The sequence below is a fragment of the Fundulus heteroclitus genome, chromosome 17 (assembly GCF_011125445.2).
Source record: "Fundulus heteroclitus isolate FHET01 chromosome 17, MU-UCD_Fhet_4.1, whole genome shotgun sequence".
Taxonomy (NCBI): domain Eukaryota; kingdom Metazoa; phylum Chordata; class Actinopteri; order Cyprinodontiformes; family Fundulidae; genus Fundulus; species Fundulus heteroclitus.
In genome coordinates this window covers 5,400,198-5,414,673 of record NC_046377.1, presented here as the reverse complement: position 1 = coordinate 5,414,673, position 14,476 = coordinate 5,400,198, and the positions used below count along the sequence as shown (strand labels likewise).

The 14,476-nt window shown below is 41.6% G+C and overlaps 1 protein-coding gene across 9 annotated transcripts in view; it reads right to left on the bottom strand.

Annotated features, from left to right (window-relative positions):
* The window catches only part of celsr1a (cadherin EGF LAG seven-pass G-type receptor 1a), a 96,145-nt gene that overhangs the window by 51,011 nt on the left and 30,658 nt on the right, over positions 1-14,476 (bottom strand). For all 9 annotated transcript variants that reach the window (XM_036149392.1, XM_036149391.1, XM_036149394.1 and 6 more), the window contains exons 2-4: positions 5,239-5,594; positions 4,863-5,151; positions 377-599 (exon numbers count right to left, since the gene is read on the bottom strand). In XM_036149392.1, coding sequence (XP_036005285.1) covers positions 377-599; positions 4,863-5,151; positions 5,239-5,594 — 868 coding nt within the window. The remainder of the gene's footprint in view (positions 1-376; positions 600-4,862; positions 5,152-5,238; positions 5,595-14,476) is intronic.

Genomic DNA, 14,476 nt, shown 5'->3' with positions numbered 1-14,476 from the left:
AGGGTTTTTTATGTTTTTATGTAAAAATAAATGGGATACATATCAGGGACATCGAGGTGCATCTTGTTAAATTGACTAATGGGCTTCAAGGCTTTTAGTTGGCCACTAACCAGAGGTGGGTCCTTTAATAGAAAATCTTAAGAGTGAATGTATTTAGTGCTTTTAGGGGTTACCGTCCGTCCGTACGGACGGACGGACGGACGGAGACGGACGGACGGAATGTTGAAGCAACATATTTTGTAGGATCTTAGTCAGTTGCAAAAAAATAAAATAAAATAAATGTGACTTTATTAGGTCCACCTGCTCCTAAAAGAGAATATCCCCCCCAAAAAAATCTTGTAACCAAATAACGTAAGAAAGCCAAGAAGTTACGTACATGAAGGTGACGGTGAAGTGGAACCTTTGCCGGAGACCCCTGAATGTTACGAACGACTGTCCGGGGAAGCTGCGGGTGGTCATTTCACAGTAAGGCTTCTCAAACTCCCCTGGCAGGCACTCGCACATAAAACCTCCTGCGAGCCGGTTGACACATTTCCCGCCATTCTTACAAACGCCGGCAACACAGCGGCCTGAAGATGCATTCACCTCACAGTGCTCGCCTAAAAAAGGAAAAGCAGAGTTCAATTAAGTACTATTTATATACACACATAATAGTTGCTTCTTTGAGCTGATCTAAGATAATGTGCAATGCAAGTGATTAATGACCATGTTGTCTCAATAATTTATCATTATTTTATCCTTTCTCCGAAGCTATGCACCCTCGACTGAAAACCAGACTCTGTGCAATCGGTTTGGAATTCAGATCCTAAAAAACAAAACAAAAACAAAAAACACCTTTGAGCTCATTTACATCTAGCTGCTGCAGCATCTTGCAAAATAATAGGCTACATACCACCGAAAGTGTTTGATATTTTCCCTGTCACAACTAGAGACTATGTTATTTAATCAGGCCTTCGTGGGATAGACCAACACAAAGTAGGGTGTCACTGTGAAGTGAAAGGAAAATTATACACAGTAAAACGGCTTTCAAAAATATTTTACTAATGGCAATCAGAAAGGTGCAGTAGCAATTTGATCCTCTTTAATCTGACACACTTAAATAAAATCCATCAACAAAGTTTGCTTGTGTATACAGTAAGTCCATTTCAGTATAATTGCAACTGCTCTGTTAAGGCCTCAGAGGTTTGTTAGAGAATAAGTTGTAACAAAAATCATCATAAGGACAAGAAAAAAAGAGTGAGGGGAAAATATTTTGAGTGGTTTAAAGCCGAGATGGGTTATAAAACAATATCTCTGTTCAATCTACCATCTGAAAGGAAGAGCATGGCACAACAGTAGACCTTCCCAGACATTGTCATTCAGAATCTGTCAACAGGAAAACGATTAGTTGTGAAGGCCACCAATCTTACTTTTAAGGAACAGTGGCAAGAAGAATGCTCTTTTTAAAAGAAAGCAATAAGAGGTTTCAGTTTAATTTTGCTACAAGCCATGTAGGGGATAGACCAGGCGGGTGAAATTAGGGGCTCCAATCACAAGAGGCCAAGTCAGAACTTTACGGTCTACGTTCAAAATGCTTGACACTGTGAAACATGGTAGTGGCAGCATCGTGCTGTGGGAATACTTTTCTACAAGTGAAAGGGAAACTGGCATGAATTGCTTGGGAAATGGATGGAGATAAATACATTGGGGAAATTCTGGAAAAAGGTTGTAAAAGGTTTGAGACTGCGGAGAAGAGGTTAACGTTCCAGCATGAGAATGACCCTTGACAAAAGGCCAGCATATGGAAATCTTTAGATCAAAAGCATAACCATGTGTTAGAATGTCCCAGTCAAAGTTCATAATTCAAATTCAAGTGAAAATTTTTGACAAGACTAAAAAAAAAAAGCCAGCCACTACTTATCTAATCTGGTTATTCTTAGATTATTTTGTAAAGAATTTTTAGAGGCACAGACACAGACTCTTAAAATTAACCAAGTCTGATTACGCACAACAGAAACAGTAAATCTGAGAAGTTTCTTTTTATCTGAAGAAGAAAAAAAAATCCTGTTTACCCTGGCTGGATTTACTTTTCAGCTCAACTGGTTGTTGTAGTTAGAGCTGATAAAACTATGGGAACTGATGTATTGTATGACATTATCTAATTTCGAGTCCCATCACGGTGAATTCCTCTATAATGATCATACTGATGTAGCTTAGCTCAAAATCAGCTAACTGAGCCCAGCTTCCTGGCTCTAATAATCGAAATTCCTGACGGGACTATCCTTCGCTATACGCGCTCCTGCCTCCTCTACGATGTGTCCACTTTCTATCCAGACATGATCTCTCCATCCAGGGCACATCCAGACCGCTCCAACATCGCAGCTTGGAACCAGCTAATGGCCCTTCTCTCCTCAACATAATCCTTTTTTTCCGAGGGGGGAATTATAAGGATCTGTTTCCCTGTAATGTAGGAAACCCAAGGAGAACAGATCAACCCGTTGTCATCGGGCCCATAATGGTCCCTGATGGCCCTGACTATCCAGAGTTTAACTGTGACCTTCAAAGAGGGGACACTGAGATGTAGGAAAGGGAAATATGGTGGATGAGTAGACAAGATGACACGGCAGAAGGAGGCAAAAAGCCCTTTGAGTGACAAAGGCGGGTATTATCGCGTAATTACATCAGATATGAGGACGAGAAAGGGAGGGGCGGCAGAGCGTTGGGAGCGATGGACGAGGATGAGGACTATCAGAGGCCCCAATGCTCTATTAGGGAGGAGACAGTGAAGCAGAGAAAAATCGGGTATCAAATGTACAAGAGGGAAGTACGGGGGGATCATGGACATCAGGAAATATTTCCTGGGTATCAGTGGGAACAATCGACCCTTCCAGGTATTCCCACAGCTTCTGCCACATGAACTCTGCGCCGACTTAGCGTCGATCTCAGCAGCCAAATGAAGACTGGTTCATATCAGTCTTTAAAATTAAATATGATCTACATTAAAGTTATGTTTGTATGATTATTAAAACAAACAGTAATGTTTAATCAAATGCAGCTTCAAAATTTCTTTGTAAAAGCCTATCCAGGGAATCCTCAAGCCCAACCATGCTACATACACAATTACATGGCATGTGCGTCACGATTATAAGTGCTATGGAAAGCAACGACAAATTAATAAGACTATTTAATCTCACGCTAAGCCATGCTCATGTTCAACAATTACCCAAAAAGATCAATTTATTTAATCAGGCTGAATGTTTTGAGTGACTCCAACTAATGGCTGCCTGACCTACTTTGTGATCTAATAATTATTTGAACACCTAGGGGTCCTTATACATGGTGCATATGTCATTAAACTAGACAATCAGGCTTTAGGCCTGAAAGAAATGTGCCAGTTATGCAAAAGAAGGCATCCTGTCCTGACTTAGTCACACACTGTCAATTCTACATTCTTCTTTCTAATATAAACACACTACACCTATCAGGATTGCCTCAAGATTAAGACATATTATAAATGGGATGGGACTCAAATTTTGTGCTTCATTTTTTTACGCGTGGATTCACAAAACGCATGGTTTTATATACAGCAACATAGTTAAGGAACGGAGTAACAGCAGCTTTAGAGCCTTATTTTGTTGTCCAGACTAGTGATAACTAAATTTAAATAAATTAAATTTAAATTAAATTACATTTGATTCTTTTGTGCCGTTTCTGTGAATGTAGCTGATAGCATTAGGGGCTGTACCATAAATACAGCCCCTAATACTGGCACTAATCCTTATCATTAACACAGAACTGTATTTATAATAAGATAAACTCTGCACACTAGTGGACTGTATTCAATACTTACACAAGTTTTGGAAGGCAATTAGTTGTGCAGATTTTTAATTAGGGGTATCAGAATGCATGCATGCCCAATTGTCCGATTTGTACTTATCAAAATTGGGAAAATTGTTTAAGATTTATATTGGTCTATCTCATCAGTGCAACTAGTCTTTTGGGATATATATCCACCAGCTTTTCACATGTAGAGGCTAAAAATGTTTGGCCATTCCTTTACGCTTAATAGCTCAATCTCATGCTGGATGCAGAGCATTTGCAAACATCAATTTTAAAGCTCTTTTTAAAGTTTTAAACAAATTCTAAATGGATTTAGCAAAGGGTTTTGACTGGACTACTAATACTATGACTTTAGCCCTAATTTAGCATAATTTCTCTCTTCCCAGGAACTCTAATCAGTTTCCAGGACATGATTCTGCCACCACCAGGTTTCCCCATGGCCATGTTGTGACAAAATGTCAAAGATACCTGCTTGCAAGGCACTGTATGTATAATGTAAGCCTCTGAAAACATTGTTGCAGGAAAAACTAGAAACTTAAAAGCCACATATTCATTATAGAAAAGGCTAGAATAAGCTACTGCATGCTTAGAAGTGAGGCTTTCCAAGTTAAAAGCTGTAATATTGGCAATATTATGAATCCATAACCTTGTTTTAAGCATTCAAAGAAATTTGACTTTGCATGACATAATTGTGATGCTGTTACATTCACACAAACAAAAAAGTGCTACATTTAAAATTCATGCAAAATGACCAAACATGAACTGCAAGGTAACATTACTGGTTTCAGTTCTTGGGTTGGTACCAGATCTGAGCGTTACACCCAACTTTCTACAGCAATAAAGCTTCTGCGCTGTGTGTGCAGGATTACCAAACATGTTTACCCTTTTCTGCACGGCGGTCAAACACGTTTCAACATTAGCTCCGAGAACTAGTCGGAGCAACTTGGCAGCTCCTCTGAAGACACGTAAACCAGCGTCGGCGGAGTAACAATGTGGAGTAGGGAAAAATTACACCAAGGTATGAAATCTGAAACATGGCCTACCCGTGTAGTCCTCCGGGCACTCGCAGGTGTAACCCCCCTCACGGCTGCGGCACGTCCCGTTGTTCTTGCACGGCGCAGAGTAGCAAAGGTCGATCTCGGTCTCGCAGGAGTCCCCGGTGAAACCCACCGGGCACCGGCACCGGAGCCCGTTGATGGGGTGGATGGGCCGGAAAAGAACCGTGTTGGAGGCGATGAACGGCGGCGAGCTGTCAAACTTCAGCACGGAGACGCACTTCATGTAGTTCTCGCAGGGCTCCCGCAGGCAGATGTTATCATCGAACGGCAACACCTGGTGGGAAGATAACACGGGGGAGTTACATCGACGCCCCGCGCCTCCGGATTTGTTTTACTCTATAGCCTCCAGTTGCCGGGATACCTCCTGAGAGGATATGAGCCTCAGCAGCGTCCGGTTCAGGTAGATCTGCTCCTGGAGGTCCTCGGAGGGGAAGAACGTCCCTTTACCGGCGACGCCTCCGGGCTGCAGCGCCGAGAAGGTGACGTTCAGGATGGAGCCCTGCACGTCGGTGTCGTTTTGGATGTTGAACACGAACACGGCCTCCCGCCTGGTGGACAGCACGGCCGCCACCCCCTCGAGGAAGCGGCTGAGGAGGGGAGACAGAAAGCGCTCCTGGGACATGTTCTCCAGACGCACCGTGATGCTGTTGGTCAGCATGTCGTCGGTGATGATGGTGACCCGCAGCGTGCACGTGGCCGTCACTTTATGGACGCCATCTAGAGGAGAGAGAGACATTGGTGAAGTTAGCGACAAGAGTTTGACTTTTCAACTAAACTTGTTTAGGTACAGGTCAGAAGAAGGGCTTTTTCATTTTCAGTGTCAAAAAACTGAAACATAAAAACAAAATGCCAATGAATTATAAAAATGAAACTGTCTGAGTTGGATTTGTGATATTCGTGAGGTAAGCAAATTTATTGATCGCCCCTGAAACACAATTGATGGGAACCGAGTCAAAGATGGGGAACAGACAAGGGGAAGAGCACACCAAAATGCTCAGGTTTGACTTATTTGATATCCAAATATCACTTGATGTCATCAGAGTAGCTAACTCTACCTATAGTGTCTAGAGCACAGCTGTCTAAAGCTTCACTTATACCTCCTAGTTGGACTGGTCAAAGTCCAGGCCTAGCTCTACCAACCACAAAGCTGGAATGCACGGCAGATGAAGAAAACCACTCATAGATCATTAGGAGAAGAAGAAAAACAACGGAGAGGCCTGTTTTTAAGAAGATAAGATGATCTTTCATGGACAACAGTCCACACAAGTATACACCTCAAAAGATATATGCCACCCTGCACAGAATTTACGAATGAATTAAAAAAGGCACTACAGTACATACACATGAATAAGATTAGCCCAGTTTCTAGTTATAAAGTAAACAGTCATGATTTCAAAAAAGAGAAAAAGTCAATCATACTACAAAGTTTATAAACACACACATATGGGTGTTAGGGTGGTGGAAGACAAGGCTACCATTGTCCAAAAGTATTGACAAAGATAGGTGAGTTCAAACCTGAAGTGGGTTTAATGAGATGTCAAAGATTTTTTATCTATTAACACAAAGAAGAACAAAATGCAAAAAAGTGCAAGAATGACCAAAAAAAAAACACTCAAAATCGGTAAGAGATAAAGTTCTGGATAACCTTAAGCAAGGTTGAGAAAATCGTCTAGAGTAGTCGGCAATCCACAATTGTGGCAAAAAAAAAAAAAAGAAATTGTTGAAGTAATGTCAAAAGAAGAACAATAATTTCACTGCAATTTAGGGGGACAAAATCAATGAAAGCAAGCTTTTTTTATTTTATGGTCAGAGGAGACAGCAAATCGAACTTGTTCACCTTCATGCAAATAACTATGGCGTGACGGAAAATGTACATTTGAACCTCAATCTGTAGACACCGTCGCCACTGTGAAACATGGCGGTGGCAGCAACTAGCTGTGGGAATCCTTTTTTTTTACCTGGTATAAACAGAGAAGCCCATCAATGAGAATAAAAGAAAATACAGAGGCCAAACCTGAAGGAAAACCTCTTGGAGGCTGTGAAAGACTCAAGGGTGGGTTAGAGGCCCATGTTCTGGTAGGACACAGATTATAACCATACAGCCAGAGCTACAGTGGAATGGGTTAGGTATAACACATATACGCGTGTTAGAATGGCCCATTCAAAGTCTAGACCTAGATTCAATTAAGAATCTGTGGCAGAATTTTAAAATGAACATTCTCAATCCAGTGTCACAATTAAGCTACTGTTTTGGTTTATCAACACTTTTGTGATTCTAACTTGACCAAAATGTAAAAAAACAAAAAAAAAAAAACACTTTTTAAGTTGTTTTATACTACTATTGGCACAGATTTCAAAGCTCCGGTGCCTACAGAGGGAGCGAGAAAGCTATACATTGAAGAGCGCTCAGTGTGGGTGAAATACAGCTGAGGACAGGTGGTGAGGTCAGATGAAACCCATAGAAGGGGGATAATACTGTTGAAGCGACACCGTTAGATGGGTCGGATTGCAAGGCTTTGCACCACCCAGCTAAGCACACAAGTCTCATACGTATGTGTATGCGTGCATGTGGTCGTCGTTGGGCCCTCAGGGTGAAAGGCTCGTGTTGATGCTCAACCACAGGTGCCCTGTCACTATTACAAATGAGATCATTCCTCAAAACTACTACTAACTCACACACACACACACACACACACATCATGCAGACACTCGGTCTGCAAACTGAGAGTGTGGACAGGTCAGTCAATCAGCTTCAGCTAACTGACAATTCATCTCTGACTGATCTCAGCTAAACAACTCACATCAGCAAATTACAGGAAAGCCAGTTAGTTCCAAACAACAAGGACTTCTACAACACATCAAAATCACTCACCGAGACAACAAATCTATCCAGCCGGCCATGATAGGCTGAACCGCTGTAATGTGGTGGAATCCAGGCGCTCGTTCAACACGATGTGCCAGCAGACAGAGTGCTCCACACCTGTCTCTCCCCAAAGCGTCTGGGACTACGCTGTTATCCCGCTTGCCGCCAGAGATCCATCACCTGGCCCTCTTTAAGACACACATCCTGCACGGAGTCCATTACACTGTATACACAGTCGGGATTTAGGAAATAACAGCACGCCTTGATGGCTTGATGTTCTACGCGCATAGGGGCGCATACCTGCTCAGTGCCAAGTCAAACATTAGACCGGCATCATCATCGCACTGCTTTGCAACAAAGTAGGTCCTGACACAATCTGTTACCAGTGGGCCAAACTACACGCAGCTACCACGCTCCATGTGGCGGCCATCTACGCTTTAATTCATGTTTACACCTTCTCCTTCCGCAATAAAGCACTCAAGCTAATTGTGTCCTTTAAACAAAGCTACAAATATCCTTCCCAAATGGAGAGGAACATCAGCATCGTTGAGGCACAGTGATTATAGCCTTGGGAGCAGTAAAGTATGCCAGCAAAGAACTGTGGGAACATCAATAAAATGCGGATCCATGATATATATATTCTGTAAAGAAGGCATTCAGGAGACACACTTTTTTCTTTCCAAGCATCCTGGCCATGGTTATTTATAGAAGGCCACCAGCTGCTAGCATAAGATCAAACACGTATGATGAGGATGGGTTGGAAACTGGAACGGGTGTGTCCGGGGGCATATGCCAGGCTAAACAGCGTTCTATGAACTTTAAAGGTGCATGGCCTCGTTATTTGACTTTTTATTTATTTATACGTCAGTAGCTCACTCTGGTGGCATACAAAGCTTTTATGAAAGATTATCATGTGGTGCTGGTGTGTTAGTTGTTATTTTTTTGGCATTTTCCGCTTTGTATTTGCTCAATTGATTAATACATAAAGCCTTGCGTGTTTATTTTTAACAACAACGGAAGTGCAACAATGCGCGTGTGCCGCAGGGGGTAAAACAATGAAGCGTATAATGGCTCTTAGCATCTCCAAGGAAACAAGATGCAGTGGGAAAAAAATGCAAAAAATCTGGAATGTCACTGGGAATACAGTATGAAGGTTGGTGTTCAGTGAAGTGGACGCTAAACCTGCCGAGGCTCATATGTGACCGCAGATTTGATTGACGTGAGCAAATATTCTAATATGAGGCTCTTAAAGTTGTTGTAGATCATTGGTTTTCTATCACATCGGGTTGCCGCTTTACTGTGCAGAGGGTCTGGCATTATTTAATACTGTTTTATTAATTAAGCAAACCAGCATTATTATAGGTTCGCACTACTGCCGCTAGATGGCGCCATGTCTGTTTATATCTGGTCATCGCGTCTGGTGCTGAGGCTATTTTTATCCACAAAAAGGGCAGTCAAAACATTATCAAGAAGGAGGCTTGGTGTATATAACTTTATTTTATCATGATCAAACGTGTTTTGGTCTTTTTTTTTTTTAGAAACATATAACATGGTTATATAGCTTTAAAACGCTATGATTCCATGCACACGGTTGGCACGCAGCAACAATTTAGAAACAGAAGGTTAACCAATAAACCCTCAGAACTAAAATCCAGCTTGAGTTTATTCGATCATCTTATTCGATCACCACTCATAAAAAGTGGTTCTGCTGGAGGTTTTTCCTTCCTGTTAAAGTGGAGTTTTCCTCTCCACTGTCGCTTCACACTTGCTCAGTATGAGGGATTGCTGCAAAGCCATGGACAATGCAGACGACAGTCCCGTTGGCTCTACGCTCTTTCAGGAGGAGTGAATGCTGCTTGTTAAGACATAAAATGTATAATCTGATCCAATCTTTATCATCTGATCCAATCTGTATAATCTGATTGAATTTGACTTTGAAAAGTGCCTTGAGATGACATGTATCATGAATTGGCACTATATAAATTAAATTTAATTGAATTGAAAAATGTACTTTGCTCTCCCTTTATAATGATGTGCAACTGTTCCAGTTCCAATACCAAACCTAGTGCTAGAGCCTAGTGCAAGCGTTGGAACAGTTTATGGTGGCAAAATATGAACCACTTTTACAAAATCATGCTGCAGTGCGGCCACAACAACTAACTTGTTTTGGTGGTTCATAGATCAACTCAAAAAATGGGAGCTTTCAGAGATAGAGTCGGCATCATGGAACCACAGGGAAGGTGGACTAGAATTAGGATAAATAGTGTCAGGTAGTCACTAAAAGAACCCTACAGTCAACAGGTCATCTTACCCTTTCATAAGTAAACCATCACAAGGCTGTTATTACCTATCTTAGCAGCTCAGTGGCAAGTTAATCTTTATAACTCTCACAAGACCACCAGAAGGCAACCAAGTCCTGGCTTCAATTGTTTTGTGAACAAGGGTACTATCTCTAGAATCAAAAATCTGATTTTAATTTGGCACTAATCACATGTTTTGACCATTAGATCCAGAATGTTCTTTTGGCAAATCTTTTATTAACCCAGGCTTAAGGTATACCAACATCTCGGCTAGTGACTGGAATCAGACCTGGTCGGTCTCTAGTCATCAAACATTGGTCGATATTACTATGATCAGTTAAGATACAATACAAAGCGCTACCAGGTCAGGCTAACAACAACAACACTCTTTGCAGATGCCTTTATGTGTGAAGACTCAAACTTAGCTATTGTCTGAATTAGTGAATTTTGAAAATTTTTTGTTAAAGCAAAACACTCAGGTAATGTCATTAAGGCTCCAAGTAAATATACCAACACTTTTTCTTTTTACATCCTTCTATGTTATAGTTCGTAAAGAGAAAATTGAATTGGCCAAAATCCGTCTGGCAAGTCAAACCTTTACACAAACCCTTACAAAGAAATTGAGGAAACATTTTATTAAAAGCTCAAATATGTATTTTCTCTCAACAGTGGTTGGATACAGAAATTTAGAATACAATAGAAGGGGGATCAAATATTTACCATTTTAGAGGCCTAAAGATGTGGCTTTAAGCTGGTTTTACAGCTGTGAAAAAACAAGTCAAGTTTTTTCTGTTTTGGTTTAGCCCATTTAGGAGTATCCATTGCTACTGCTAAGGGCAACAGAGGTGATCATAGCTGCTGATGCGCTGTGAGGTAAACCCAACCAGTGACACACTTACATCTATGTATAAGGACAAATGGCCATGCACTGATGAACACACATGCAGATTCACACAGAAAAAACAAAACAATAAGTTGCTAAATGTGTCCATCGAGTGTCAGCGTCCCACTCTAAACATACAGATCTGGGTTTACCCGCAAAGCCACACACAGGTTCTGCACGTGGCCTGAGCTTGTCATGTCCAACAGGGTGTCGACACACACTGTTGCCAGCTGTCACTGCGCCTGACAAGCACACATGGGTTTTTTTTTCAACAAGCCACAAGTATGTAAAAGAAAAAAAAACACAGAGCGTGAGACGTGTGTGCATTGAAGAAAACGTAATGGAGCCGTCAAACAGTGACGCAAGGGCAACAATCAGTGCAAAAGCAAGTGAAAGTTTAGGTTGGGTTCATGCTAAAGGACATTTTGACGCAGCTTTGTGGTTAACCATAGGGGTGCAGCTATTTTCTACTCTGGTGGCCAAACCCCCCCGCCACCATCTCCTTGGTGTAAAACTAACAGGGCTGTTTAGTCAGCTAGTTAGCGACAGGGTTAATAAAACAACAGAGAACAAGGTGCACATTTGCAACCCTGGCAGTTGTTGCAGAGAGGTGACAAAACCGTCACAAATCCCCCACAATTAGGCAGTGAAGGGTCACAGACAACAACAATTTAGGCACTTCAGTCTTCCAGCAATTCATTTCTTATTTAATTTCAATACCTTCTAATAAGTCTATTCTTTTGACAGTTTTCTCAGACGTAGTCCAGGCAGAAGAGGACCTTAAAACGTTGCCTGACCATGAAGGCCTAATATACTGTAAAGCAGCAGGAAGGATGCTCATTCCACTTCTTTCCGCCTGGCAACACCGTTAAAGTCCTGTTAAACATTTACAGCAGAGGATCCAATGAAAAGCGAGCTCAGGTGCTTTAAATTCCCAGAGAGCGCTCCAGGAAACTGCCTCCATTTGACCCCCCCCTTCATCCTGCTGTAGAAAAAAAATAGGTTTTAAAAATGTGAATCGATACAAAGTGTGACAACTGAGTTCCTTCCAGCCAATGGCAGAGCAGAATTTAATCTGAAAGCTCTGCCTCTTTTGAAAAGACTTTTGAACATGCTCACGGCGAGAAAACACCAAACTCTGCAAGATGGGAGAATGTCTTAATGTTAATTAATACTTTAAACAATACAGCAGCCTCTGCAATTATAAGCACTCCTCATCATGATTTGCATAAATGTTTTTTTTTTTTATTGTTGCTATGTAGACCCCAAGATGCTGTTTACTGGGTCCCCTCAGATTAATAAATCTGGAAAACAGGAAGTTGTGGATTACCAAAAAAGATTCCCTTTACACTTAGATCAAATTAAAACGCACAAAAGAGATAAAAAAGTGAACGTTTCATGCATATTTTTTTTCAGCAGCAACTAAGCTGAATTTTTAACAAAAAACTAAAGCAGAGGCATGATTTCTCTAAACTTTGCAGTGTTGTATTAGGCTAATCAAATAAAAGATCAATTTAGTTTAAACCTTCTTAAAGTGTTGCAAATAATTGGGGTGGACACTAAAGTTAATCTGTCTTCATCATCCATAGATCTCTTTTTGAGTCATGTTTTGAGTCCTTTATTACCCCACACACGCTGTTTAAACATTTTCATTTTCAACAAAGGAAGTTGTCTCCCCCAGCAGAGCCAGTAACAACTATTTCTTTTTTTTTTCGGCCTCCAACAAAATGTCCACGCATATCTCATTATCTCTTCTCCTCCTGAATGCCAACCAGCGCCATCATCGGATCGTGTATCAGCAGGCTGCAGACACACCGACAGACATCCTGTTTGCCGAACGTAGAGGGAGATCGGCAGGAAAAATAGGAGACAAAAAAAAACAAAAAAAAAAAACGAATCTGACAGCCGCTCAATCAGAGCGTCGTTAATCAAAAGATGTGCAGCCAGCTCTGGAAAAATGAAAAGCCGAACAGGAAAGGAGAGAGGGATTTGTCGCTGGAAAATGGAGAACTGTAGGGTTAAAATGGAAACGACTAAAAAAAGGGTTCAGGAAAAGGAACTTTAGGCGGCTAAGAAGTGAAGCTAGAGACTCACAAAAAATAGCTTTTTTTTTTAAGAGAAGCAAAAAGCAAGCGGTATCAATTGTACAATAAAAAAACGGCTACTGAAATGTGTGGCTACCAGGCACGGCCCGTTTATTTGTACGTATACCTCAGTCATATAAGGTTAGGCTTTCAAAACCAAAAAAAGGAACTTTCACTAAGATGTCGGAAAAAATTCCAGAATGACCAGAGCTTTCGTCAACAGCGAGAAATATAGAAAAACACAACACTGATCCTCTCTCCTTCTTTGCTGCACACTGCCAGTCAGCTAGCTAGTACAAGGCTACTACAACGGCTACTTTAACTTATAAAGAATCCACATTTAGCTGCTTGCATGTATACCAGTCAATCAAATCAAACACACAAAGTGTCATGGCGTGGAAACTAAAGGAGTGCCATCAATCACTCTTGTTAAGATAGCACTGTTGTACAGCTTTGCAGATGACTGCAGGATCTACCGGAGCCGATAGCCTGACTATTTACCCACCTAACATCAGCTTGTCACACGCCCAGTGTTATACCAAACAGCACAGAACGACAAAAAGATGCAGTGTTCTGCACAATAAGCCCTTGGAAATGAAATTACAGAAACTGACCTCGGGATAATGAGGTAAGTTCCAGGAAAACGAAATCCTCCAGAGAAATCATTTTGAACTAACTGTTATATATTTTCATCAATGAGACTCGCAGGCTTTAATCATTACTTTGTGTAGATTATTAACCGCAGGAATGCAGGAGGCAGCAGGTGCACAGATGCAGAGAAGAACAATTTATTGCTTTAAAGAAAGAAAGCTACGAGACCAGGCTCCTACTGTACTTCATTTCATTGCGTTAAAAACTTCTTTCTTGACATCAAAAGAGAGACGTCGCATCAATCTGTCAACGCCTGCACATCTAAAGACTTTTCTGCTCTGCAGCACCAAACATGCAGGTCGCTTGCCTGCTCATGCATTTTTAAGTGTCTATGCACAGCTTTTTATATGGCAGCACCTAATGAAAGCCTTCCTGGATTAAAACATGTTAATGTGGATTTTGAAAAGGTCCAGGTGGTCCATTGGAAGCTGGTTCCAGAGTCTGTGTGTCTTAGAAAAATATGATAATCTCAAAGGTTGGAAGGTGACTTCTCTACAAAATCTGCAACTCTTAACATGAGCCCAATTGGCCTTGTCCCCCCCGGCCAACCCCCATCTCATCCTCCACTCTCTGTATTAATCGCAGTAGTAGGATTAGCCCGTTCTTTTCCACGTTCCTTATAAGCTTTCATAAATTAAAACCTCACACAGGGTACACAAAGGACTCCTTTCTCTTCCGGACCCAAGAGGAGAGCGGGTAAGGCCTAGGCGTCGGGTGGGTGTGGACCAGGCTGGATGTCAGAAGGATGACATCCACACCGCAGGCGGTGGACAGGTGGTAACGCACTGAGACGCGCTGGCTGACCCAGGATCAGTCAC